The sequence below is a fragment of the Pongo abelii genome, chromosome 5, assembly GCF_028885655.2.
Source record: "Pongo abelii isolate AG06213 chromosome 5, NHGRI_mPonAbe1-v2.0_pri, whole genome shotgun sequence".
Classification (NCBI taxonomy): domain Eukaryota; kingdom Metazoa; phylum Chordata; class Mammalia; order Primates; family Hominidae; genus Pongo; species Pongo abelii.
The window spans coordinates 10,558,846-10,586,715 of NC_071990.2; the positions used below are offsets into that span (position 1 = coordinate 10,558,846).

At 41.3% G+C, this 27,870-nt stretch overlaps 1 protein-coding gene and 1 long non-coding RNA gene across 5 annotated transcripts; one reads left to right on the forward strand and one right to left on the reverse strand.

Moving 5' to 3' along the window:
* Nucleotides 1-748: 748 nt before the first annotated feature.
* On the forward strand, nt 749-27,126 carry LOC129059875 (beta-1,3-galactosyl-O-glycosyl-glycoprotein beta-1,6-N-acetylglucosaminyltransferase 6-like). Of its 4 annotated transcripts, none has more exons than XR_008525977.2 (4): nt 766-1,481; nt 1,604-1,946; nt 6,079-6,566; nt 26,872-27,126. XR_008525977.2 is itself a non-coding variant. In XM_054557174.2 (4 exons), the coding sequence occupies exons 1-4, from the start codon at nt 1,443-1,445 to the stop codon at nt 25,032-25,034; spliced, it is 540 nt and encodes a 179-aa protein (XP_054413149.2). In that variant the 5' UTR covers nt 796-1,442; the 3' UTR covers nt 25,035-26,859. The 4 variants fall into 4 exon arrangements, 2 of the variants coding, with proteins under 2 accessions (XP_054413149.2, XP_054413150.2); XM_054557174.2 differs by lacking the exons at nt 6,079-6,566; nt 26,872-27,126 and adding exons at nt 23,025-23,117; nt 24,970-26,859 and having other exon boundaries at nt 796-1,481; XM_054557175.2 differs by lacking the exons at nt 6,079-6,566; nt 26,872-27,126 and adding exons at nt 23,025-23,117; nt 24,681-24,776 and having other exon boundaries at nt 798-1,481.
* On the reverse strand, nt 20,233-24,570 carry LOC134761650 (uncharacterized). The gene is made up of 3 exons (XR_010140571.1): nt 24,506-24,570; nt 20,853-20,975; nt 20,233-20,536 (listed from the first exon to the last, which is right to left on the reverse strand). It is a non-coding gene; the product is annotated as an uncharacterized LOC134761650 (long non-coding RNA).
* Nucleotides 27,127-27,870: the final 744 nt, after the last annotated feature.

The following is a 27,870-nucleotide window of genomic DNA, read 5'->3' on the forward strand; positions in this document are numbered from 1 at the left end:
CAGAAATAAGCCCCGGGCATAATGTGATGGAGGACTCAGGATATTAGGAGAAATCATTGAAAAAGTTAACGCCAGGTTAGTTAAAGTGAATTATTTCAAGTTCAGGCCATTGGCTGCAACCTCCACCTCCTGGGTTCAAGCGATTCTCCTGCCTCAGCCTCCCGAGTAGCTGGGATTACAGGCGCCCGCCACCATGCCTGGCTAACTTTTGTATTTTTTAGTAGAGACGGGGTTTTGTCATGTTGGCCAGGCTGGTCCCGAACTCCTAACCTCAAGTGATCTGCCCACCTCAACCTTCCAAAGTGCTGGGATTATAGGCGTGAGCCACTGCACCTGGCCTAGAATATTTTTTAATGTATGTAGTAAATCCTAGGGCAGCCATTAAAAATTACATCAGTAGATGAAATACAATCATAAAAATGCTCAATTAAAACCAGAGAAGGTGGCGGGGCGCGGTGGCTCACGCCTGTAATCCCAGCACTTTGGGAGGCCAAGGCAGGCAGATTACAAGATCAGGAGACCGATACCATCATGGCCAACAGGGTGAAACCCTGTCTCTAGTAAAATACAAAAAATTAGCTGGGCATGGTGGTGCGTGCCTGTAATCTCAGCTACTCGGGAGGCTGAGGCAGGAGAATCATTTAAACCCAGGAGGCAGAGGTTGCAGCGAGCCAAGATCACGCCACTACACTCCAGCCTGGGCGACAGAGCGAGACTCCGTCTCAGAAAAAAAAAAAAAAAAAAGCAATAGTTTGTAATTGTATGAATAATCAAAATTATTAATATATATGAGTGATGGGTCATGTTAAAACTTAGTCCCTAATCCTCCACAGTCTACAGCAGTTTTTACGGAAACACTGTCTCCTCTAAAATCCACAGCCAGTTGTGGGGAGATTTTGCCATCCAATGTTGCTGGGACCCTTCAAAACTAAATGAATGAGGGAAATGAGTCGCTCATTCAATTATTCATTGGAAGAATCAGCTGAGTGCCCAAATGTGCCAGGCACTATGCTGAGCACTTTGGATAAAAACTCTTAAGACCTGGCCATGCCTAATGAGGTACTCTTACTTGAACAGACAGAAATCTGGAAGGATCCTCCTGCTTAAAAGGTTAGGAATGATAAGCAAGATGGGAAATGACTTGAATATACCCAGATATGCACACCCAGGGAGAAGTTAGCCACAAAAGGAGGGGTACATACAGAGAGGTATCTAACTGGACACAATTACGACAAATTAGATGACTCAACAATAGAAACAGGAAATGGAAACTAACCCTTTAGCCCATCTCCCCAGTTACAGCCACACAGGACAGAAAGGAGGGTGAGTCACACTGAGTAGTCTTGGTAGCCCAGCCTGGATGAGGATGCATTGACTAAAAGATCAGAACATTCACAGAACAAGAAGTAAGAAATATCGCAGAATTGACACTCAACTGAGGAATGGCCAGGCATCAAAATAAGCAAATGGGATCTGGAAAAGTGAGTGCAACCGATAAAGTGGCCAAATGTAGAGACTTGTAGAGAAGCAAAATGTTTTAGAGATTGATTTATTTCTTTAACTCTTAAAGAAGAATTCTTTCTCTCCACCCTTCTACCCCAAGGTGTCAAAAACTAAAATGAAGCTTTGGAGCAGTTATCTGTGTATCATTACTCCTCAAATTATAATCATAGTCACAGTATTATACAATGTGCATGTAAGTCAACCAGACAGTGGTCAAATGGATGACGTAGGCGGTGAATATCAAGCCCTTTCCCGACTGCACATCTGTGACGCAGCCCTAAATGGGAAGACGGTGCAAGTGTTGCCAAGTGCTTTATCCACAACGTTTGGAATAGATTCTTGCCCTTACTATGTGCTAGAGAACCACTATATCACAACTCCTCTGTCCACAGAAGCAGCTGCATTCCCTTTGGCATATGTAATGACCATCAGTCAAGATTTCGGTATGTTTGAACGGCTTTTCTGAGCTATTTACATGCCTCAAAATGTCTACTGTATTCACATTGATAAGGCGGCCACAATTGACTTTAAAATTGCTGTGAGTGAATTACTGGAGTGCTTCTCAAATGCATTTATATCCTCACAGTCTGAGTATATATTTATGGTGGAAAATCCAGGCTCCAGGCGGACCTGGCCTGCATAAGAGATCTTATAGCATCAGCTGTTCAGTGGAGATATGTCATTAACACTGGTGATCATGATTTCCCCCTAAAAACCATCAGGGAGATAGTTCAGTATTTGAAAACAATGAATTGGATAAACATTACACCTAATTTAGTGTCTGTTCTGAAATCTACTGAAAGGATCAAATATACCCATAGAGAGTACAGAACCAGAGCACACACTTTTGTCTTAAGGAAGCATAAAAAGAAGAGCCCACCTCCACATCAACTCAAAATCCACTTTGGCTCAACTTATGTTGCCCTTACAAGGGAATTTGTCCATTTTGCTCTTTATAATAAAATAGCCATTGAGTTACTCCAGTGGTCTCAAGATACCTACAGTCCAGATGAACATTTCTAGATTACACTCAATAATATTCCAGTTGAGTGTGGTTTCCTTTCTCATTTCTTTTTTGTTAATTTTTTTTTTTTTTTTGAGATAAAGTCTCCCTCCATCACCCAGGATGGAGTGCAGTGGAATGATCTCAGCTCACTGCAACCTCCGCCTCCCGGGTTCAAGTGATTCTCCTGCCTCACCCTCCCAAGTAGCTGGCATTACAAGGGTGTGCCATCACACCAGGCTAATTTTTGCAATTTTAGTAGCGATGGGGTTTCTTCACGTTGGCCAGGCTGGTCTCAGACTCCTGGGCTCAAGTGATCCGCCTGCCTCGTCCTCCCAAAGTGCTGGGATTACAGGCATGAGCCTGTAATTTTTATTTTTCAATCAAGGTGATGTATAATTATGATTTTTAAAATCAAATATTATTAAAATCCTTCTTATAATAAAGATTTATGGCCTTATGCCCTGCTCCTCCCCATGTGCAGTCCCAATTCACAAAAAAAAAAAAAAAAAACTGTCGTATTTTAGCTGTTCCTCCTAATGGTGACTTCTGTGCAAAGAACATGCTTATGCTGCCATTTCTTGATACATTCATTTTAATATTAAGTAGCAATATCCTGTTATAGTGGTTAAGAATGTTTATATCCTCTACCCACAAACTTTCCTTCACTTATCTCTTTTAATATTATGATTTTAAATCAATTGTCAATATTTACATGATCATAACTATGAAGCTATTGTTCATAGCTGCCAAGGACTCTACATTTTGTTTTTCCTGAGGTTTATGATTGCCTCAGGTTTTTTTCTTCCAGTACTTCCTATATATACTTATCACTAATTATTTCAAAATGCTTAATCTCATCGGTAAAGTAACTATGATTATTTTCCAATTGTTCACCTCTTTTTTTTGTTGTTGTTTTTTGAGACAGAATCTCATTTTGTCACCCAGGCTGCAGTGCAGTGGTGCAATCTCTGCTCATTGCAACCTCTGCCTCCCAGGCTCAAGCGGTTCTCGTGCCTCAGCCTCCTGAGTAGCTGGGACTACAGGCATGTGCCACCATGCCTGGCTGATTTTTGTATTTTTAGTAGAGATAGGGTTTCACCATGTCATCCAGGCTGATCTCGAACTTCTGGGCTCAAGTCAACCACCGGCCTCAGCCTCACGAAGGGCTGGGATTATAGGTGTGAGCCACTGCATTCAGCCATGTTCGACCCCTTATGCCCTCCCAATCTGGAAATTGTCTCTATGGGCCTGTTGTCTGCGTTTATCTTACCTAGAAACTCTCTTCCTTGTTATGATGTTGAATCTTATATTCCATAGACTCTACATTATCTATCTTTTATATCTATCTTTATCTATCTTGGACTATTTAAGAATTAAATAATAGGAACTCACACGTGCTTCAAAATAATCTGAGGGTAGATGGGGAAGTGAATCATGATTAGTTTATAATTATTGATACTGGATGATGGGTATGTCAGAGTTAATTATTGCTCTACAATTTTTGTGTGTTTAAAATCTTCTATAGTAAAAAGAATTTAAAACCTTAATAGCTGTTTCATTTTTTGAAGTTATTGTAAATAAGATAGTAATTTCTGTTATGTTCTTCTATTTTACTTATAGTTTATTGATTTTTGCATATTATTTTTAAATTCAGCCATATTGCTAAATTCTCTTATCCTTTTTTTTTTTCTTTTTTTGAGACGGAGTCTTGCTCTGTTGCCCAGGCTGGAGTGCAATGGCACGATCTCAGCTCACTGCAACCTCCACCTCCCAGGTTCAAGCGATTCTTCTGCCTCAGCCTCCCTAGTAGTTGTGATTACAGACACACGCCACCACACCCAGCTGATTTTTGTATTTTTAGTAGAGACAAGATTTCACCATGTTGGTCAGGCTGATCTCAAACTCCTGACCTCAGGTGATCCGCCCACCTTGGCCTCCCAGACTGCTGGGATTACAGCTGTGAGCCCAGCCTGTCTCATCCTTTTTAACAGTTTTCTAGTTGATTCTCTTGGATTTTTCATGTATTCAATTATATAATGTGCAAATAAATGATAAATTAACCTAACTTCCAAAGGTAAGGTTCATTTGTTTATCTAATTTGTTAACAACTACTTTCAGAATAATAGTATTGATAATGGTAATTCTCTTATTCTTAACTGTAACAAGAAACTTCCTGGGTGTGTGTTTGGTGAGTGCATACTTGTTTGTTGGGGATGGGAAGGGAGCCTTTAGCATCTTTCTCTACTTTTTCCAAGGCAATTGTCTATTTAGAGTTTTCATCCCTTCTGGAGTTGGTTTTTGATGAATTATATTTCCCTGGAAAATTATTCATTTCATCTAGATTTTCAAATTTATTTGTAGAGTTGAACATATGCATCTCTTATAAATCTTTTAAATTATTTATATATCTACCATTAATTTCCTACTTATCAATTCTTATTTTGTGTAACTGTGATTTTTCTTTTTCTTTAAAAAATTAGCTCAGCTAACAGTTTCTTGCTGTTTGTTTCGATTCAAAGACCCAACACTCGGATATCACTTATTGGTTCTGCCATTTTTTTCTTTGCAAATGTATTAATTTCCAGTTATTATTAATTCTTCATTTTGCTTTTATGAACTTTGTTTTGGTATTCTTTTTCTAACATTTGGTGGTAGATGTTTGTTTCTTTTTCTTTTATTCCTCCTTGTTTATTAATTATTTAAAGCTGTAATTTTCTTCTGGTCACTGCATTAGGTACGAGATTCTCATAAGTTCTAAGTAGGCTTTTCATCACTATTTTCTAGATATTGTACAATTTTAATTTCAGCTTCCTCTTTGACCAAAGAGTTGTGTGAGAAAAAAAAGGTGTTTTTTGTTTTGTTTTGTTTCTTGGTTTTTTTGAGATAGAGTCTTGCTCTATCGCCCAGGCTAGAGTACAGTGGTGCAATCTCAGCTCACTGCAACCTCCACCTCCCAGGTTCAAGCGATTTCCTGCCTCAGCCTCCCAAGTAGCTTGGGATTACAGGCACCCGGCACCACGCTCGGCTAATTTTTGTATTTTCGGTAGAGATGGGGTTTCACCATGTTGGCCAGGCTGGTCTCAAACTCCTGACCTCAGGTGATCTGCCTGCTTCAGCCTCCCAAAGTGCTAAGATTATAGGCATGACCCACCACACCCAGCCAAAAAATAAAAAATAAAAGGTTTTTTAAAGTGTCAGGTGGCATTTAAAAAATTTCTGGGGTGTGTGTGTGTGTGTGTGTATGTGTGTGTTTAAATTAGTATTTAATTTTTCTCTTTTACTCCATTTGATCACAGAATGTTATCTGTATTATTTCTACTTTGCGAAAGTTGTTTGCTCTGTGGCTGCATCTATGATCAGTTTTAGCAAATGTTTTATGGACACTTGAAAAAAATATGTATTCTTGGTTTTCAAGGTATAAAATTCTACATATATTGATATAAATTAACATGCCTTATTTAGTATGTTTTAGGTATTATAACTTTTTTGTAATCTGTTTATTGGCTCTGTCAATGCTTAATTAAAGGGAAGTTAAGCTGACTAGAACTTTGTTTCTCTTCCTCTTGCAGCATCCTTCCCCTGGGTTGCTGTTGTTGTTGTTGTTGTTGTTGTTTTGAGACACAGTCTCTCTCTGTCACTCAGGCTGGAGAGTGCAGTGGTGGGATCTAGACTCACTGCAACCCCTACCTCCCGGGTTCAAGCGATTCTCCTGCCTCAGCCTCCCGAGTAGCTGGGATACAGGTGCCCACCACCATTCCCAGCTAATTTTTGCATTTTTAGTAGAGACAGGGTTTCGCCATGTTGGCCAGGCTTGTCTCAAACTCCTGACCTCAGGTGATCCACCCACCTCAGCCTCCCAAAGTGCTGGGATTACAGGCCTGAGCCACCACGCCTGGCCCATCTCCTGCCTTTCTAACAACAATTGTGAGCTGGCAAAGAAGAATTTCAGGATCCAGCTCCAATCACAAAGGAGGATACATTTACAGCTGAAAGGATCTTTACAGGATCCAGCTCCATGATCACAAAGGAGGATACATTTACAGCTGAAAGGTGACAAGTTAGTAACTGGCACAGTCCACCCCTTTGGCTATTGTTTCCATTTGTATCCCTACAGGAATTTGGACTTCCATATAACAACAAAACAACTCTCTTTCCACCCGGGACACATCTACCCTTTGTGCAAGTGGGAAAGTTGTCATACTTTCTCTTAAACTAGGAGACACTCAATCTCAAAAGTCATTGTATCCATTGCTGGCTATATGAATTAATTACTCCTCCAATGTAGTCCAGTCCAACAGAATATTCTGTTACCTAAAGAATAAATAATAGAGTTAACCTCCCATAACCAGTATATAAAATAACAATGGGAAGAAGGAAAATTAGAAATGGTTAGCATATATAAATATATACAAGCAAAGCTACTATAGTCCTCACTTTTATAATTGGTCACAAGATCAATTATAAAATCATATCTATGACTTTCTTCTTCCACTTCCCATTCCAGATTTCCCTTGCCTCAGCCAGACCTCAGCTGGTCAAGTTTCTTTACCTGGTGGGGTGACCCACATTATCTTCGCTGAAGTGTGTGAGTCTTCGATAGTCTTGCCTCTTTTTGGTTGCTGTAGTTTTCCATTAACCTTTACTATTAAGCATGGAAGTACTAAGAGATGCCCCCACCAGAGAATTCCATAGTCCACCTTGCCTCCGCTCAGTATGCATTTTCCTCTTGAAGATTTGGATCAATCACTCCAGCCAGTAGAATGAAACTTATTTCTTCTCCCTGTTGGTTAAGTGGTGTGAGCACTTCAGAATGGCCAAGTGGCAACATCATCTTTGCATTTGATGGTTCCACTGTTGTGCCTCCTGGTGACCACACTTTCCTCCTTGGAAACTAAGATCTTCAGATCAGCACAGCCCAAAGTTGTAAGAACAGGAAGCAAAATTCTGTGCATGGGTTTTTATGAGCCACTCCTACTTTCAGTCCTTCATTCCCAGACCTTGGTGTTCCAGCTATAGAGAAGATAGCACCATAGGAGTAGTCTCTGGTTCAAAGCATGTACTGTATCCTTAGACGAAGTATATGTGGCACCCAAGTACAGTGGTGAAGGAAAATCCTCTAACAAGCAGTACTTCAAGTCATACATTTGGTAGTCTACCTTGGAAAGAGAAAGATCCATTCTTTCAGGGAGTTGTCTCCCAGCTCGTTCTAGAACTGAGCCTTCAGTAAGCCATTACAGATTTCAACAAGGCCAGACACTTCCAGTCGATGAGATATGTGTGGAGAATTGTTAATTCTATGGACATGAGTCAACTGACATGCTTTCTTTGTATCAAATGAGTTCCTTGATAAGAAGGATCAGAATGAGTTTTCTTATCATGGTACAGAGTGACTTGATCACAAATAAGTCATTTTGTGAGGCCAGATGTGGTGGCTCAGGCCTGTAATCCCAGCACTTTGGGAGGCTGAGGCAGGCGGATCACCTGAGGTCAGGAGGTCAAGACCAGCCTAGCTTGGCCAATATGGTGAAACCCTGTCTCTACTAAAAATATGAAAATTAGCCAGGCATGGTGTCAGGCACCTGTAATCCCAGCTACTTGGGAGCCTGAGGCAGGAGAATCGCTTGAACCCGGGAGGTGAAGGTTGCAGTGAGCTGAGATCTTACCACTGCACTCCAGCCTGGGTGACAGGGCGAGACTCTGTCTCAAGAAAAGAAAACAAAAAACAAGTCATTTTCTGAGTCCATGGATAGTGGTGCTAGCAGGACGACTGTGGATAGGGAAGTCAGATCCATATTCAGAATGCGTGTCTATTCTAGTGAAGGCAAATCTCTATTCCTTCAATGATGAATGAGGTCCAGCATAATGAACCTGCCACCTGATAGCTGACTGATCCCCTTAGAAAATTGCCATTTCAGTGCTCAGTGTTGGTCTCTGCTGTTAGCAGATTAGGCACTCAGTGGCATTGGCCAGGTCAGCCTTGGTAATGGAAAGTCCATACTATCAAGCTCATACATAGCTTCCATCTCTGCCACCATAGCCACTTTGTTCATGGGCCCATTGAGGAAGCACTGGGTTTTCTGGGGAGAGTGGCTGGCTGATATACACAGAGTGTGTCATTTGTTTCACCTGATAATCAAAAGCTTTCTCTTCTTCCTCTGTAGTGTGTGCTATTTGGTGAGAATTCACATGGGACACAAATATCTTCATCGTTTGTGCTTATTCTTCCCCAGGTTTCCTGTTCACCACTCTTTCAATCCTGTTTTTTCCAAGTCTAACATTGAGACCAACTATGCAACTGCTCATGTAATGAGTATAGAGCCATAAGTCTGGCCAACTGTCTCTCCAAAGTAGACAGACTACCAATGAACTACTCAAAGATCCGACTACTAGAGAATTTTCTTTTTTTTCTTTCTTTCTTTTTTTTTTGAGATGGAGTCTCACTCTGTCACCTTGGCTGGAGTGTTGTGTTGTGTTCTTGGCTCACTGCAACCTCTGCCTCCTGGGTTTGAGCGATTCTTGTGCCTCAGCCTCCTGAGTAACTGGGACCACAAGCGTGTGCCACCACGCCCAGCTAATTTTTGTATTTTTAGTAAAGACTGAGTTTCACCATGTTGGCCAGGCTGGTCTCGAACTCCTGGCCTCAAGTGATCTGCCTGCCTCAGCTTTCCAGGGTGCTGGGATTACAGGCATGAGCCACCACACCCAGCTTCAGAATTTTCTTTCACCACTGCCCTTCAGTGTCACCCTGATGGGTTACAACTGATCTTCCCACTTCAGCCTCCCAACTAGCTGGGGCTACAGGGGCACACCACCATGCTTGGCTAATTTTTTTACTTTTTTAAAGATGGGGTCTCACTATGTTGCCCAGGCCAGTCTTGAACTCTGGACCTCAAGTGATCCACCTGCCCTCAGCCTCCCAAAGTGTTGGGATTACAGGAATGAGCCATGCCCAGCCCAGAGGCATTTCTTTCAACTGCCCCCTAAACAGGAAAATTCACTCACTAGCTCTCAACCTTCTCACCCTCTTCTATTCATCTGTCTTCATTCAAGGCAGAATCTTCTGAAACATCCTGCATTCTTCCCTTTTCAATGACTCCCACATTCCTTTTAGTTTCTAAACCAGGAGCATTTATTGGATCCGATCCTTCCTCTCCATTCTTGCCACACTGCCCTGGCCAGGAAGGAGCCACTGAGATATTTGAGTAGGCTTAAAATAAACAGATCTAAGGATAGAGATTCATTTATCTGACTGTCCCAGGCAGAATTAATCCTTCTTCCCCTCTACTCCCTTATCACTTTTATTTCTCCTCTGTGATTGGATTTCAGACATTTTATCTAATGTCTATTTCTCTTCATATCCAAGTTGGGAATCCTTTTAGAAAAGGCTCAGTCATATTCAGTGCCCTTAATTCCTTATACATGGTTGAATTAAATGTTCACTGTTGAGTACTGTATGTAGTACTCCCTTACAGGCAACAGTAAACATTTGAATAACAATATGAATAAGTAGTATCTTTTCCAGCTCTTTTTGTTAGTATATTAAATTATATTTAAATGTTTAAAATATTAAATTCAATTTTGTGCTAGCAATCTTGTTTATAAGAAAAAATTTACAATCCAATATTTCACAGACTACAGCAAAGTCACAAGGCTTTGGGGCCGTGTTTGTAGTAACTATTAACTACAAGATCCATGTGACTCCCATAGAATTCATGTTTATATTCCGAGAGAAATCAGAGTTACTCAGGAACAGCTGTATATGTACAAAAGAGTCACTTTTGAGGCCCACGATTGTTGTTAGATTAAAGGACTTGCTTAGCTGGGCATGGAGGTGTGTGCCTATAGTCCCTAGGCTACTCAGGAGGCTGAGAGAGGGGGATGGCTTGAGCCTGGGAGGCGGAGGTTGCAGTGAGCTGAGATCGTGCCCCTGCACTCCAGCCTGGGTGACAGAGTGAGTCCTCATCTCACACACACACACAAAAACTTGAGATAATGATTCGGTTCCATGTATAGGTTGAGCACCCCAAATCCAAAATTCTGAAATCCAAAATGCTCCAAAATCTGAAATTTTTTGAGCACTAACATGATGTTCAAAGGAAGTACTCACTGGAACATTTAGGACTTCAGATTTTGGATTTGGGATGCTCAGCCAGTAAGCACAATGCAAATATTCCAATATCTGAAAAAAATCCAAAATATGAAACACTTCTGGTGCCAAGCATTACAGATTCAACCTGTAATACATCAGCAACATCAATAATTCACATTTATTGAACTCTTAGTATGTGCCAGGCACTGTGCTAAGTGCTTTCTAAAGGCTGTCTCAGTTATTCATCCTGACATTCCCATGATGCAGGTCCTGTGTTGATTTTTCCTTTTACAGAAGCAGACATTGTCTCACAGCTAACAAGTAGTGAAATGAAGATTCAAACCAAACTATTTGATATGAAGCAAGTACTTCTGGCCCTATCTCATGATGGCATAGACAATTTTTCCATTTGTAAAACAACCTGACATTTCTTTTCTAGTGTAAGGACGTTATCGTGTTAAAATAAACTTTTACAAACAACCCCAAACCTGCCCATTGCCCCAGTCTGATTTAATCTAACCACTTCCTTCATCCCCTTGCAGCTTGCATAACTAACCAGCATCACTTCCCCTTTTTTACACATTTTATTCCCTTGACCTTCCCCTTCTTCATTCATCTCTTCCTAGCTTCTTTTTCTTTGCCATTCATAATACCTACTGTCAATCTGTCTTTTTGCAAACATTCTTTTTGCCCCTTTGTCTTTTGGTTGTACCCATCTGGAAATCCACAGTCCTATAACAAATTCAGATATCCATTATCTCTACGTTTAGACAGCTGAGCATTAGCGCAGAAATTGCACAACCAAGCAGAACATTATCTCTGTATGTTCTCAACCTACCGCTTCAACTGGGTCCTCAATTCCAGCCAGGCTCTTGCTATGATGATCTGATCATCACACATGTCCACTACCAGCAACGACTACTTCAGACTTTCTCCTCTCTTCTCAAACTTCATATAATTAACGCATGTCAGAAAATATTATTCTTTTGATTTTTTTCCCCTAACCATTCAAACATATGAAGACAATTCTTAGCTTGTGGGCTATACAGAAACATATGGCCAGCCCAAGGGTCAGAGTTTATGCCTTGTTCTAGGTGTTCTCGTCACCCTTACAACCTTAATTACTATCTACACATGATAATTCCAAATTTAAACCTGGAGCTCAAATAGATTTTTAAAGTTCCAAACACACACGCTCAACTGGTTTCTCAACCTCTCCTCTTGGGTGTCTCACTGGGTCCTTAAAATCAGCATATCCCAAGATGACCCCAGCTCCTCCCTCACTCCACAAATCCAAACAAGCACCAGATTCTGCTGAGTCTACATCCTGTCTATTTCTTGTAACCATTCTATTCTTACCATTCACTCTGCAATCATTCCAATCCATGCCATCTTCATCATTTGCTCTATTGCAACTGCTTCCTGATTTGCTCTATTGCAACTGTCTCCTAATATCTCCCCGTCCCCTTGCAACCCATTGCAGCCAGTCTGATATTTAAAAACACAAATTTGATAGGATTACTTTCCTGCTTCAAGCACTTTTGCCACTTTGCCAAAAAGTCTTTAACTCATTAAAGCCTGCAGGTCGCCACAGGGTCTACCCAACTCTTGTTCCTCCCTCCTCACCTTGGGCCTCTCACCTTCTTTTCTCTTTCTTTCTTTCTCTCTCTTTTCTTTCTTTCTTTCTCTTTCCTTCCTTCCTTCCGTCTGTCCTGCCTGCCTGCCTGCCTGCCTGCCTTCCTTTCTTTCTTTTTTTGTGGGGCAGCATGGTGGACACCTACTTACTCTGTTGCTCAGGCTGGAGTGCAGTGGCGCAATCACAGCTCACTGCAGCCTCAGCCTCCTGGGCTCAAGCAATTCTCCTGCCTCAGCCTCCCGAGTAGCTAAGACCACAGGTGTGTGCCACCACACTTGGCTAATTTTATTTTTATTTTTTGTAAAGACAGGGTCTCCCTATGTAGCTCAGGGTGGTCTTGAACGCCTGGCCTCAAGCAATCCTCCTGCTTTGGCCTCCCAAAGTGCTGGGATTATAGGCGTGAGCCACCACACCCAGTTTGCACCTCCTCCCTTGTTACTCCAGCCATCCTGGTACTATAATGGTCTATACATTTTAAGCCTTCTCTAAGAAATCCTTCCGTACCCTGAGACCATAAAAATATTCTCCCATATTTTCTATTAATTGTTTTTCTGGTTTTGATTTACCATTTTAACATATCTGAAAATTATTTGTGGGGGGGGGCATAAGCAATACATCAAATATTATCTTTATCCATTTGGATAGCTAATGTTTCCAGTACCATTTATTGAATAGTGCTGATTTTTAGTGATATTTCCTTCTCCGTCTAAGTTCCTTGGGTCAGTTTCTAAGCTATTATGTTCCATTAGTCTATTTTTTTAATAGCAATAGCATCATTTCAGTTATTATGCTCAAAATGTTCTTGGCTATTTTTGGTCCTTGCACCTGCCAATTAGTACTAGGTTTAGCTTGTAAGGTTCTGATAAGAATTTGGCTGTGATTTTTACTGGATGATGTCAATAAAAGGTTAGCAATCCCCTTCAGTGGATAATATCCAAAAGCCATAAGGAGAATGAGAACTAGAAACTCTAACTTTATTGAAACTAGAAGAAATAGAAACTGTAAACCACGAAGTATGTGAAGGAGCTTCCAAAGCAGCAAAGATCAAACAGTGTTGCATGTGGAAGAAGCAGGCAGGGGATATTGATTTCCACAAATCTCAGAAAGAGCCAGCAAAGTCGATTTCTCCAAGGTGAGAGGACACTCTTAGAGGAACAAAAGCACAAGCCCTGGCTTCTTTTTATAGCAGTGTGATCAGAATGCCTGAACTGACAGAAAGAATGTCTATGGACCTGGTTTGGTTCCAAAGAAGCAAAGGCAAAGAGGCTAAATGAGGAAACTCACAGATAAGTTGGATGTATAACTACCTATCAAAAATCTACGGCAAACATGTTATTCTTTTTTTTTTGAGACGGAGTCTCGCTCTGTTGCCCAGGCTGGAGTGCAGTGGCATGATCTTGGTTGGCTCACTGCAAGTCCCGCCTCCCGGGTTCACGCCATTCTCCTGCCTCAGCCTCCTGAATAGCTGGCACCTGCCACCACGCCCAGCTAATTTGTGTGTGTGTGTGTGTATTTTTAGTAGAGATGGGGTTTCACCGTGTTAGCCAGGATGGTCTCGATCTCCTGACCTCATGATCCGCCCATCTCGGCCTCCCAAAGTGCTGGGATTACAGGCATGAGCAACCGTGCCTGGCCCAAACATGTTATTCTTAAAGATGAAATCTCAGAAGTATTTTATTTAAAGTAATAAGGATGATATTACCATTTTCATATTCAACATTTTAAAGGAAACTGTAGCCAGCTCGATAAGGCAAGAAAAAGCAAAAAGCTATAAGAGTTGAAAGAGAAAGACCTTTTCTGTCAAAAGTAGAAATTAGGACAGGAGGAGAGGATACACCGGATTTATCTAATCTTTGCCTCTACTTTTTAGGCAGTTCTTAGGCAATTTCTTCACAATTACCATGAGCACCAAAATAATGTTATCAACAACTACTTACACTTAACTATGAGTTTAACTTATTTCTCTGCTTGCTATGTTTTCTTATACTCCATTTATCTCTTTCTTAAATTAATATTATACAATTAGAGTACATCTTTGGGTAATTATTAATAAATGTTCTGAAAGTAGTATACACTATTTGAGCTCTTATATTTGTTTTCACTCTTGAATGATAGATTTGTTGGGTACATAATTCTGAATTTAAGATAATCTCCCTTGGAACTTTGATCACTTTTTGTATCAAATGTCACTAATGAGGACTCTGATATTAATTAGATCTTTTTCCTTTCTAGATAATCTATTTGCTATATAATCTTTTAGGATTTTTTTTCTTTGACTTTGAAGACTTGAAATTTTATCAGAAAGTATCTAATGTGTGGATTTCTTTTAAAAATTAACTGTCTGACACTCAATAGGTACTTTCAAAGCCAGGCTCAATGGCACATGCCTATAATACCAGCTGCTCAGGAGGCTGAGATGGGAAGATAATTTGAGCCCAGAAGTTCAAGACCAGCCTGGGCAACATAGAAAGACTCCACCTCAAGTTAAAAAAAAAAAAAATGCACTTTTAATCAGAAGATTCTAATTTTTATTTAGCTCTTGAAAATGGTTTTCTAAATTTTTTTGATAGGTCCTTTTTCATTCAAATAGAGGTACTGGGCTTCGGATAGTGGCAGTGAACTCTGGCTCCTGCCAGAATAGACACATCTTTCCACGTGGCCTTGAGTTTCAGCAACAATATCCAGTTAACAGCTTTGGTGGCAACAACTGTAGCATCACAGCTGGCACTGCAGCACCAAAGGAGGCCCTGGGGCCCTTCCACCTGAAAGCAGCTTGTTCTGCTCATCAGAACAAGTGGGGATTCTAGAACTGCTATTCGCACCTCAAATAGTAAAGCCAGATCCCCACCCTCTAGCCCACCAAGCTACAGTATATAAAAACCAAAAAACAATACTTAAAATGCTCATTTATCTCAGGATGTGTATTAGTTTCATATGGCTGTTGTAATAGATTACCAAAAACTCGGTGGCTGGTTTTGTTTGTTTGTTTGTTTGTTTTTGAGATGGAGTCTCACTCTTGTCACCCAGGCTGGAGTGCAATGGCGCGATCTTGGCTCACTGAAACTTCTGCCTCCTGAGTTCAAGCCATTCTCCTGCCTTAGCCTCCAGAGTAGCTGGGATTACAGGTGCACGCCACCACACTCGGCTAATTTTTGTATTTTTTTAGTAGAGACGGGGTTTCGCCACGTCGGCCAGGCTGGCCTCGAACTCCTGACCTCAGGTGATCTGCCCGCCTCGGCCTCTGAAAGTGCTAGTATTACAGGCGTGAGCCACGGCACCCGGCCTCAGTGGCTGTTTTAACACAAATTTATGATCTTACCATTCTATGGGTCAGAAGTCTGACATGGGTCTCACTGGACTAAATTCAAGGCATTGGCAGGGCTGCAGTCCTAACTGGAGGGTCTAGGGAGCATGTTTCCTCATCGTTTCTAGCTTCTAGAGGCTGCCCACATTCTTTGGTGCCTGGTCATCTTTCTCCATCTTCAAACCCAACAAACACTGCATCTCTCTGACTGTTCTTCCCTCATCCCATCTTCCTCTGACCACGGCAGGAAAGTTTGTGTTTTTAAGGAACAATGTGATAAGACTTGGCCCAACTTTACTTCTTATTCCCAAATTAGTCAACAAAGAATTCGAGGAATGGATTCTGAAACTCATGTTACCAACATTCATGAATGACTTTTGTTTTTGTTTGTTTGTTTGTTTGTTTTTTGAGATGGTCTCACTCTGTTGCCCAGGCTGGAGTGCAGTGGTGCGATCTCGGCTCACTGAAACCTCTGTCTCCCAGATTCAAGCAATTCTCCTGCCTTAGCCTCCAGAGTAGCTGGGATTACAGGTGCCCACCACCACGCCAGGCTAATTTTTTTAATTTTTAATATTTTCTAGTAGAGATGAGGTTTCACCATCTTGGCTAGGCTGGTCTCGAACTCCTGGCCTCAGGTGATCCATCCACCTCGGCCTCCCAAAGTGCTGGGATGACAGACGTGAGCCACCGCACCCGGCCTTGAATGACTTATTTTTTTATGGCCTTACGTATAGGGATTTTGTAAGGGACCACGGGGTCAAGATTAGGATGAGACATGTGAAACACCTGGGGTATAAAATTCAAGAAGGTGTTCACGTTCAGGACCAGCACTCACATAACCCTGAAAGTGAATGCCTCATCACTTGACCCTAGTCCTGGCCTGATACACAATAAACCTGCACGTAAATCGTTAATACAGAAAGTGTTACTCTAAGAGTGTGACGCAAGTTATTCAAATAGCAGATTCAGGCATCACATATCACCAATGAAGTGGCACTGTACAAGCAAGTTTTAGGAAAATATGTGCTTTACCTTAAGTGATAGATGCCTTACATTGAAACATTACAGACCCAAATATTGCTAAGCCAAACATACACCTCTGCAGTCTAGGGTTAGCGTTAGCAAAGCAGGCTATAACAAATTAAATTGTAAGACTAATAATAATAATTTAAAAACAAGAAAAGCAATTGAAAACAAAACCAACTCAGCACTACACTGATAACAAAGTGCCCTTATGGAGTTCCAATGAGATCCATTCATGTGTGTATGCACTAGGAGCTTCATGAGATTGGCAAGTTTAATAAGAAGCCAGACTCAGCAATGGGATATTGAATATAAACCCTAGTAATGCATTGATTTTAATTTTTGAACACAAAATTATACTTTTCTTTACTATTTAGTAATTAGTTACTAAATAATAATTAGTTACTAAATAGTAAAGACTATTACTGTTAATAATAGTGATAGTAAAAAGTAAAGACTCCTCAGTTGCCATAAAAATTAGTCTATTCAGTTCCACATTATATCACCATAAGAAAAGAGGAATATGTGGATCGCTTTGCTGCCAAAAAGGATCTTCAAGGTATATTAGGCTGGGCATAGTGGCTCATATCTGTAATCCCAGCACTTTGGGAGACCAAGGAGGGCAGATCACCTGAGGTGAGGAGTTCAAGACCAGCCTGGCCAACATGGCAAAAACCCATCTCTACTAAAAAACACAAAAATTAGCTGGGCATGGTGGCAGGCACCTGTAATTCCAGCTACTCAGGAGGCTGAGGCAGGAGAATCACTGGAACCCGGGAGGCAGAGGTTGCATTGAGCCGAGATTGTGCCACTGCATTCCAGCCTAGGTGACAAGACGAAACTCCATCTCAAAAAAAAAAAAAAAAGGTATACTAGTTGACTACTGACCACCCTTTGACAAGATGAGGTAAAGGTGAAAATGGAAAAGGTGAATACTATTTGGAGTGCTCAATTCAGTGGTGTCTGGCATATTTGCACATAAGTGCAACCATCAGCACAATGTGTTTAGAACATTTTCATCACCTCAAAAAGAAACTCGTGCCCCTTAGCTATCATTCTATTCTTCTCTCCCCTCTCCTCTTTCCCCATTCCCATCCCGTCCACCCAGCCCTAAATAAGCACTAGATTAATTTCTGTTCCAGAGATTTCTCTATTCTGAATTTTCATATAAATAGGATTATATAATATGTGACCTTTAAAAACTGGCTTTCACTTAGCATAATATTTTCAAGGTACATCCATGTTGTAACATGTATCAGTACTACTTTTTTTTTTTTTTTTCTTGAGACAGAGCCTCGCTCTGTCCCCCAGGCTGGAGTGCAGTGGCGCGATCTCTGCTCACTGCAAGCTCTGCTTCCCGGGTTCACGCCATTCTCCCGCCTCAGCCTCCCGAGTAGCTGGGACTACAGGCGCCCGTCACCACGCCCGGCTAATTTTTGTATTTTTAGTAGAGACGGGGTTTCACCGTGTTAGCCAAGATGGTCTTGATCTCCTGACCTCGTGATCCGCCCGCCTCAGCCTCCCAAAGTGCTGGGATTACAGGCGTGAGCCACCGCGCCCGGCCTATCAGTACTACATTTTTAATGGCTAAATAATATTTCACTGTATATCACGTTTTGTTTGTCCATTCAATAGTTGATAGACATTTGAATTGTTTCCACTTTTAAGCTAGTATGAATACTAGCTTTTTGTTTGTCCATTCAATAGTTGATAGACATTTGAATTGTTTCCACTTTTAAGCTAGTATGAATAATGCTACTATAAACATTCATGTAAAAATGTTTGTGTGGACATTTGCTTTCATTTCTTTTAGGTATACACCTAGGAACAGAATTTCTGGGTCATGTTCTTGCTTAATTGAGGAACTGCCAGACTGTTTTCCAAAGGGGCTGTACCATTTTACATTCCCACCAGCAATGCACGAGGATTTCAATTTCCCTACATCCCTGTCAGCACTTGCTATTATCTAACTTTTTAATTCTAGCCATCCTAGTGGATGTAAATTGATATCTCATTGTGGCTTTGATTTAAATTTCCCTGATAACTAATTATGCCAAACATCTATTTATGTGTTTATTTGCCATTTGTGTATCTACTCGGCAGAAATGCTGTGCCCACTTTTCAATTGGGTTACTTGTCTTATTATTGAATTGTAAGAGTTCTTTATATATTCTGGATACAAGCCCCTTATTAGATATATGATACTATGATATGCAAATACTTTCTTTCATTCTGTGAGTTGTCTTTTCATTTTTTTTTTTTTTTTTTGGAGACAGAGTCTTGCTCTATGTCCCAGGCTGGAGTATAGTGGCGCGATCTCGGCTCACTGCAACCTCTGCCTCCTGGGTTCAAGCAATTCTCTTGCCTCAGCCTCCCAAGTAGCTGAGATTACAGGCACGGGCCACCACGCCCAGCTAATTTTGTGTATTTTTAGTAGAGATGGGGTTTCACCATGTTGGCCAGGCTGGTCTCAAACTCCTGACCTCAGGTGATTCACCCATCTCAGCCTCCCAAAATGCTGGGATTACAGGCATGAACCACTGTACCCAGCCCTTTTTTTTTTTCTTTTTGAGGCAGAGTCTTGCTCTGTTACCCAGGCTGGAGTGCAGTGGCGCATTCTTGGCTCACTGCAACCTCTGCCTCCCAGGTTCAAGCAATTCTCCTGCCTCAACCTCCCAAGTAGCTGGGACTACAGGCATGCACCACCACACCGGGCTAATTTTTGTATTTTTTGGTAGAGACAGAGTTTCACCATGTTGGCCAGGCTGGTCTCAAACTCCTGACCTCAAGTAATCCACCCACCTCAGCCTCCCAAAGTGCTGGGATTACAGTCATGAGCCACTGCACCTGGTTTGTCTTTTCTTAATTGTATCTTTCGAAGCACAACAGTTGTTAATTTTGATGAAGTCAAATCTTTTATTTTTGTCACTTGCATTTTTGGTGTCCTATCTAAGAAACTATTGCTTATCCCAAGGTCATGAAGATTTATTGACTCCTATGTTTTCTTCTGTAAGTTTTACTGTTAGCTCTCGTATTTAGATCTTTGATCCATTTTGACTTAACTTTGTTAAAGATAGGAGGTAGAGATCCCAATTCATTCTTTTTTATGTGGATATTCAGTTATTTCTGTGTTATTTGTTGAAAAGACTATTCTTTCCTGCATCAAATTGTCATGGAAAACTTGTTGAAAATCAATTGACCATAGTTATCTATATTGGGGTATCTAATCTTTTGGCTTCCTGGGCCACATTGGAAGAATTGTCTTGGGCCACACAGAAAATACACTAACATTAATGATAGCTGATGAAAAAAATTGCAAAAAAACTCATGATGTTTTAAGAAAGTTTACAAATTCGTGTTGGGCTGCATTCAAAGCCACCATGGGCCACGGGTTGGACGGGCTTGAACTATGTCATTGGTACTGTTATGTCAATACCACATTGTCTTGATTACTGTAGCTTTATGGTAGGTTTTAAGATCAATAAGTGTGAGTCTTCATTTTTATCTTTTTTAAAGATTGTTTGGCTATTTTGGAGTCATTGGGTTTTTAAACTTTATCTATTCCTTTCTCTCTTTCTATTAAACATAACTGAAGCGCCCTTTCTGTTTTCCTTTCGATTTCCACAAGCCTTAGTTCATTTAGGACCATAATTTGCTCCCAATACTTACATGGGTTCATGCTATTTATTTTTATTTTTATGCCATCTGTCTCTACCATTTTGGAACAGAGATGATCAAATAGCCCCTGAGTCTAATTTCTTTTTGGAGTCATTGCTCTTGATGTTGTTTGATTCTTGTTCTTTAGAACCTCCCATTCCTCGTGGACCATCTTTCTTAAAATCGTGCCCTAGGCTTTTTGTCTTCATTGTTATGGGCACTTGTTTGCTAATGGACCCCGACTCTGCATGCTCTTGTTGCGGGAGGAGGTGCCAGGACCACATGCTTAAGAACACTCTCTCTTATATAACCTGTGGCCTAGAAAAGAGACACAGTGTGGTTTGCTACAAAGACCAGATTATGTGATCTATCTAGGCTCCTCCATTCTGAAAATGTTGACCAGAAGCTGTAAGAGAATCCTACAAAAACGAACTGCATTTTCCCTAAATCTGTGGGCTATCTATTCTAGACAGAATCCATTCACTGATTCACTGTGCAAAGAAGTACAGAGATGCCCTCCAAGCAGCCTTCCTTTTAGTTGTAATTATGGCAAGACACCAGAATATTATGATACAAATTCCCTCTCTTCTTCAAGGTCTGGGGCTCCTTTGCACACAGCCCACCGAATACTCACTTTTTTTAGCAGAGTCGGAGACTGACCAAAGTGTTGTCTGAGAGCTGGTCAGAGGTCCGGGCAATCTCTGAGTCACCTGGGACCCCAGTGACTTCTTATTTCTTCCCATCCTTATGTGACTTCCTAAAAAGAAAGGAATGAACTAAAACATAAGACATTCAACAGCTTTCTCATAATAATCGCCAAGAAATACAATGAGGAAAGATCCCACTAACATAAAATACATCTAAACAATTTAAACAAGAAATGTTCAAGATAAAAGGCAAGGTGGGGAAAAAAATGTTCAGCTTATGTAACTGATAAAGATTTAATCACCTTTTTATATAAAGTGGCCAATTACAAATCAATAAGAGAGGACTGTCTTTATAAAAAATTGTGGGATGAGGAGGAGTTGGATGCTAGTCCAGACTATTTCACAGTTGCCACCAAGGGAAACACGAGGAAAGAAGAAGGAGATGGTGAAGTGGCAGATTTAGTTTTTATGTGAAACTATATAGTCGGCCTTCAGTATATGAGGGGATTGTTTCCAGGACCCCCACATATACCAAAATCCATGCACACTCAAGTTCTTCCCTAAGGAACTCAGTATGGGAAAAGTCAGCCCTTCCTATATGTGGATTTCACATCCCACAAATACTGTATTTTCCATCGACCTTTGGTTGAAAAAATTTCCGGTATAAGTGGATCCACTCAGTTCAAATCCACACTATCGAAGGGTGAATTATAATTAAAAGAAAACCCTATAGGACCAATCTCCTCAACTCCACCTATGTTTTGGGAAGATGGAGTGGAAGAATGTTGGGGTCTCTTCTCTTCCTCTACAAAATAAGTATAAAACATGCTTTTTTTTTTTTGAGACGGAGTTTTGCTCCTGTTGCCCAGGCTGGAGCTCAATGGCACAATCTGGGCTCACTGCAACCTCCACCTCCCAGGCTTAAGTGATAGTCTCCTGCCTCAGCCTCCCAAGTAGCTGGGATTATATGCATGCGCCACCACGCCCGGCTAATTTTTTGTATTTAGTGGAGACGGGGTTTCTCCACATTGGCCAGGCTGTTATTGAACACCAACAAACACCAAAACAAACCACTGGGGAACCACTTATTCCTTGATCCACCTCCATGAATCCTTTACTTAATGAGGCATGGAAATTGAATGCATTAAAGACTTAATTTTTAGAACATAACGTATTAGCCCTTAAATATGATTTAATATCTATAATAAGGATTCAAACACACAAACCACTTAGCTGAATTTCTAAAACACATTACAGGAAAATTATTGGCTACCCCTCCCTGCAGAGTGCATGCCTATAATCCCAGCTACTCAAGGGCTGAGGCAGAATTGCTTGAACCTGGGAGGTGGAGGTTGCAGTGAGCTGAGATTGCATCACTGTACTCCAGACTGGGTGACAGAGTGAGACTCTGTCTTAAAAAATAAAATAAAATAAAACAAAATAAAAATAGAGATGGGATCTTGCTATATTGCCCAGGCTGATCTCCTACTCCTAGGCTCAAATGATCCTCCCACCTAGGTCTCCCAAAATGCTGGGATTACAGGTGTGAGCCACCATGCTCAGCCCAAAACGTGCATTCTAAGATCATCATCAAAAGGTATAGTTTCTTGTACCTCTGCAGTTCTCAGAGTATGGTTCCTAGAGCAGTCAGCACTGGGAACTTGGAAATGAAATTATCTGGCCCCTCCCCAGACCCGCAGAATCAGAAACTCTGCAGGGAGGGGTAGCCATCTGTGTTCTCAAGCCCAGGTGATTCTGAGGTATGCTAGCCTTTGAGAACACCTGTCTTAGGGAAATAATTTTCCTGTAATGTGTTTTAGAAATTCAGCTAAGTAGTTTGTTTGAATCCTTATTATAGATATTAAATCATATTTAAAGGCTAATATGTTACATTCTAAAAATTAAGTCTTTAATGCATTCAATTTCCATGACTCATTAAGTAAAAGATTCATGGAGGTGGATCAAGGAATAGGTGGTTCCCTAATGGTTTGTTTTGTTGATTTGTTGGTGTCTAAAGAGTCCATGGAAGGGCCAACAGCAAAGGGAACAAATACACAAATTCCCATGTCCTGCAGGAAGAACACGGCTTGTTTAGGGACCCTCCACAATTCCCCGACTGATTCCAACCACTTCTGTCTCTCTCCTCGTGAACCCTGTAGATGCCCCTGGATCCACAAACCAAGAAATCTCAGTTAGGAGTCTTAGAGCTGTGAAGTGGATTTTTCAGGAAAATATTCACAAAGGCTGCCACGGTAACACTTTCTCCTTTTTTTTTTTTTCTCCATTGGAACTTCCATTTTCACCATTAGAATAAAGAGAGGGAATGACAGTATCTGTCTGGAATGATCACGGAAATGACTGTGCCTGGGTCATAAAGCAAGTGATCAAGAATTAATAGCTCTAAATACATGCCAGTAGATTTGCAGTAATTATTTCATCTTATAGATTTAGAGCTTTAGAATCCTCCTCATTTTATAGATAGGGAAACTGAGGCTCTGAGAAAGAAAATGACAAGCCCGTGAGGTGCCAGTGAGAGGCAGGACCAGGAACAGAACGTGGCCATCTGACTCGGAGCCCAGGGCTTTGTCACTGCAGCCTGCCTCCCTTAAGTCTCTGCCTCCTGCAGTAATAGCTAGATGGAACGCAGAAAGCCCTCCAAGTCCTAGGAACACACTATACATGGTAGCATTTGACTACCCTTCCCTGCTCACACACACACACACACACACACACACACATTTGCTTGATGTGGAACAAGTTACAAAATTCTTTGGTGTACTTCTCAGTTCATGCATCATCTTAATATATAGACAGGCGTGAAAATGACCTCCTGTTTGTGAACCACAAGAGATTTGTTCTGGTTTTGCCCTCAGTGCCTTCGGAGAAAGAGTCTGTGGGAAAGCCCCTCCTTGCTTCCCCTCTTTCTTCCTTTTGGACCCAGAAGCTGAGAACTCATTTTTCTTAGTATTTTCATAGCCTAGTCTATGAAGAATGCTACTGTGTGATAAAATCCTCACTGGTCTTCGGCAAAATGAGAAAAAGGGACGATGTAGCAAATTTTTCATAAAGCCATGTTTCCAAAGTTTAAAGGACTGTCCTTTGTTTGAAATTAAGTCCTTCCTCTTTTGTATATATGTTAAAATACCATATTTAGAAATGAAATGATAGAAATAGATGATGGAAGTCACTTAATTAAACGGCAAAACAAAAAGTTGGCCATTAGATATTTGTTAATCTTCTTAATATTTCTTATCCATGAGATTCAAATGTCTATGAGAACAGAGCCAGGCACAGTGGCTCACGCCTGTAATGCCAGCACTTTGGGAGGCCTAGGTGGGCGAATCACCTGAGGTTGGGAGTTTGAGACCAGCCTGGCCAACATGGTAAAACCCCATCTCTACTAAAAATACAAAAATTAGCTGGGCATAGTGGCACATGTCTGCAATCCCTGCTACTTGGGAGGCTGAGGCAGGAGAATCGCTTGAACCTGGGAGGTGGAGGTTGCAGTGAGCCGAGATCATGCCACTGCACTCCAGCCTGGCCAACAGAGCAAGACTTTGTCTCCAAAAAAAAAAAAAAAAAAAAAAGTCTATGAGAACAATGTCTTTAAGCCATTGCTTTTCTAAAAAGTGCTTCTTACCCATATGTGAAGAGCCAGTTTTTTCTTTCCAATCAGTTGTGCAGTAACATTATTATAAAATATAATGAAAAGGATTAATTTTTAAAAAACCAAAATGCTGCCTGGATGTTGCAGTAATGTCAGATTGTTATAAAAATTCCCCAATCTGCCCAATTTCTTCACTTTCTTACTGCAGACTATCGGTTAAATAGTTGGGAAAACAGCCCCCATCTGTAGGACACACCTGCAGTACATGAAGTTAGAACATCACACTCTATGTAACACCCGGATGTGATGAGAAAAGGTATGGCCCAATTCATTTGGGAAATGCTGAGAAAATAATGCAGAAATTTCAGAGCCATTCATCTGATGATACGAGGAGCAACATGCAATCTTTTTTGAACTTATTTGACCATAGAACAACCACCCCTATTTTTAGTAGTTCATCTCGTTCATGTCTTTCTCTTAACTCTCATGTTTCATAGATCGCAGTTTGGGAAACCATGCTCTGAAACATAGCAGCTGCCTGTTTTCTAGGAGAGAACATTGATGGGACGCCCCCTAGGCCAGCTTTGCATTTAGAACACTGAGATGGGCCACACTGCAGTATGTGGATGTGTCTGTGTGCCTATATCTTTTCCTGTAACTTTACTTCATCAAGAAGCAAAACTGCCAGGCACGGTGACTCACGCCTGTAATCCCAGCACTTTGGGAGGCCGAGGCAGGCGGATCACGAAGTCAGGAGATCAAGACCATCCTGGCTAATACGGTGAAACCCCGTCTCTACTAAAAATACAAAAAATTAGCCAGGCATGATGGTGGGTGCCGGTACTCCCAGCTACTCAGGAGGCTGAGGCAGGAGAATGGCGTGAACCCGGGAGGCGGAGGTTGCAGTGAGTCGAGATCGCGCCACTGCACTCCAGCCTGGGCGACAGAGCAAGACTCCGTCTCAAAACAACAACAACAACAACAACAAAAAGAAGCAAAACTAACCCAGTGTTTTCTTCTCCCTTACACCAGTTGATGTCACTTCTAACCTTGCCTCCTTTCTCTGACCTGCACCCGTGGTTCCAATGAAAGCTCCTGTGCCTTGCTACCTTTCTTCTTTCTCCAGTTCAGCTCACCCAACCCCTTCCTACCATTGATGTCCCTCGTCCTTTCCTGTCGTACATGTGAATTCACCATTTGCCTGTCAATAGAAGTCATCTTTATCCTTTAAATCCTTCCTTTACATTCCTGCCAAAGTCAAAGTCATCTTCTATAGCCACGCCTCTAACCACACCACGTGGGGCTTACAACTCTTCCCTACTGTCCAGATACAGGGTCCTTTCGACACACAAGAACATAGTGTCCCTCTTCAGCCCTGTGCCTGCCAACCCTGAACCATCCCCCACCACCATTGTGTGGTCACACCCCGTGAACCCTTTGGGTCTCAGCTTCCCCCTAAGGGTAGGATAGCAGCTGAAGGAGCAATAAGATAAAACAAGGAAAAGAAGAGGGCAGGGCATTTTGAGATCAGGCTTCCCAGCATGGTTTCTGGGGCACCCCAGGTTTCTGTGAAGGTGAAGCATTGTGGGAGGGAGGGAGAAGTGTGTGGCTTCTAGTTCCAGCTTGGAGTTGGACAGAGGAGGTAGTCAGTGAGGAGGGGCTATACGGAGTGGAGAGGATTCTTTGGGAAGGATACATTGACTAGAGTCATTAGGAGAAGGGAGATACTTCACTTCCTAAACTTGCAACCATACACATAGCATGATACACATACACATAGCACGATAGTGCCGTCTTCTGTATAAGACCACGTGTACTTAGTCATCCAAATTCTCACTTATTGGCTATGCAAAGATGCTTAAGAAACTTTATTCGTATAAAAAGTATAGCTTGAGACAATTTTTTAAAAAAACTTACTACCTCATATAGGCCTTTATTCCTACTTCTTGGCCTAACTTCCACAGTACTCCATAGGTTTCTGGGGCATGTAGCATGTTTTATTCTGTGCTTTAGTATTTGGGGAAATTCTCTCTTCCTTATATATGCCTCTCCAGATGTGATCAGATGCCCGATTCATCTTGCAAATCTGAAGTGTCACCTGGTAGTAGGAATAGCCAGTCATATTTACTGAATGAATTCGTGCTATAAATTTCTACAACTTGTCAGCTTGAAAGTTGCATTCGCCCACAAAATTCTATTTCAGACTCACCCTTGCTGCTTTTGCAAATAAACGCAGTTGATAGATTCATTTGCAAATAAAGCAGCATATCTTACACCACAAACACTCATCTCAGAGAGTTGAAAGAATCCACAGTGCTTTCTCTCTCTGGATGCAAGATGTTTTTGTTTTGATTATTGTTTTACTTTGTTTCTCTTGATGTCTTCTTGTTTACTTACAGGTCACTATTGGTGAAATATCTGCGTCTATGGACCTGGGGATTTAAAGTGGCTCTATGAATCTTCCGGCATGTTCGCTAATAAGTTGGAGTTGGAGACATATCCACTTACTGTGGAATGCCTAGAACTGAGGATTCGAGAGAAAACTCTGAATCAGGGTGAAGTCCCAGTGGAACCAGACCGGTATTTACTCCAAGAGTAAGAGCTACTTCAAAGAAAATATAAAATATCAACAATAAAAAAATGAATAACTCTTATTTTGGAATATGTGCCCTACTTTCCTCATACATCTTGCCTAGGACACATGGCAGGCCTGGGGACCGCCTGTGAGCCTGCAGGAAGAACATCCCCGGGTCACTGTGAACATGGAAGGCGTGAAAGTTCAATTGACTGCAGTTGGCACCTTAGCCATGAGCTGCTGTTTCTTAACTCCCAATCTAACTTAACTCCTAATCTAACCCATTCTAATCATAGTCTTAAATATTGTATTATGTATTTTGTAGAATGCCGTAATTAAGGAGTGTCCCTCCAGAAATTAGTGGTTTTCCCTGTCTTACTTAGTGAGTGAGAAATCCAGCTTTTTTTTTTTTTTTTTTGAGACAGGGGCTCACTTTGTCACCCAGGCTGGAGTGCAGTGGCATGATCTTAGCTCACTGCAGTCTCGACCTTCTGGGCTCAAGCTATCCTCCCACCTCAGTCCCCCAAACAGCTGGGACTGCAGGTGCACACCATCATGCCTGGCTAATTTTTGTGTACTTTTTGTAGAGACAGCGTCTCACCATATTGCCTAGGCTCCCAGCTATTTGATATGTAAGTAAGAACGGGAAGTTACCTTAAAGCAAAGTGGTTCCTTCTTGCTGTGCCAAGAACCACTAAATGATTGAACACTTATGTAAGTACAGAGCCAAGAGCCTTATTATTCTGGGAAAAAAGTTTAACCAAGCTCTTTGAATTTGGAGAGCTTTATGAAACTTAGTCTCACTTCTTAGTGGAAGAATTGG

Excerpts from the sequence above, each read along its gene's own strand:
- LOC129059875 (XM_054557174.2), top strand. The coding sequence starts at position 1,443 with ATGGCCAGGCATCAAAATAAGCAAATGGGATCTGGAAAA. Across the intron at positions 1,482-1,603 it reads AGCAAATGGGATCTGGAAAA|GTGTCAAAAACTAAAATGAA; the intron begins GTGAGTGCAACC and ends TTCTACCCCAAG. Across the intron at positions 1,947-23,024 it reads GACCATCAGTCAAGATTTCG|ATGCCCCTGGATCCACAAAC; the intron begins GTATGTTTGAAC and ends TGAACCCTGTAG.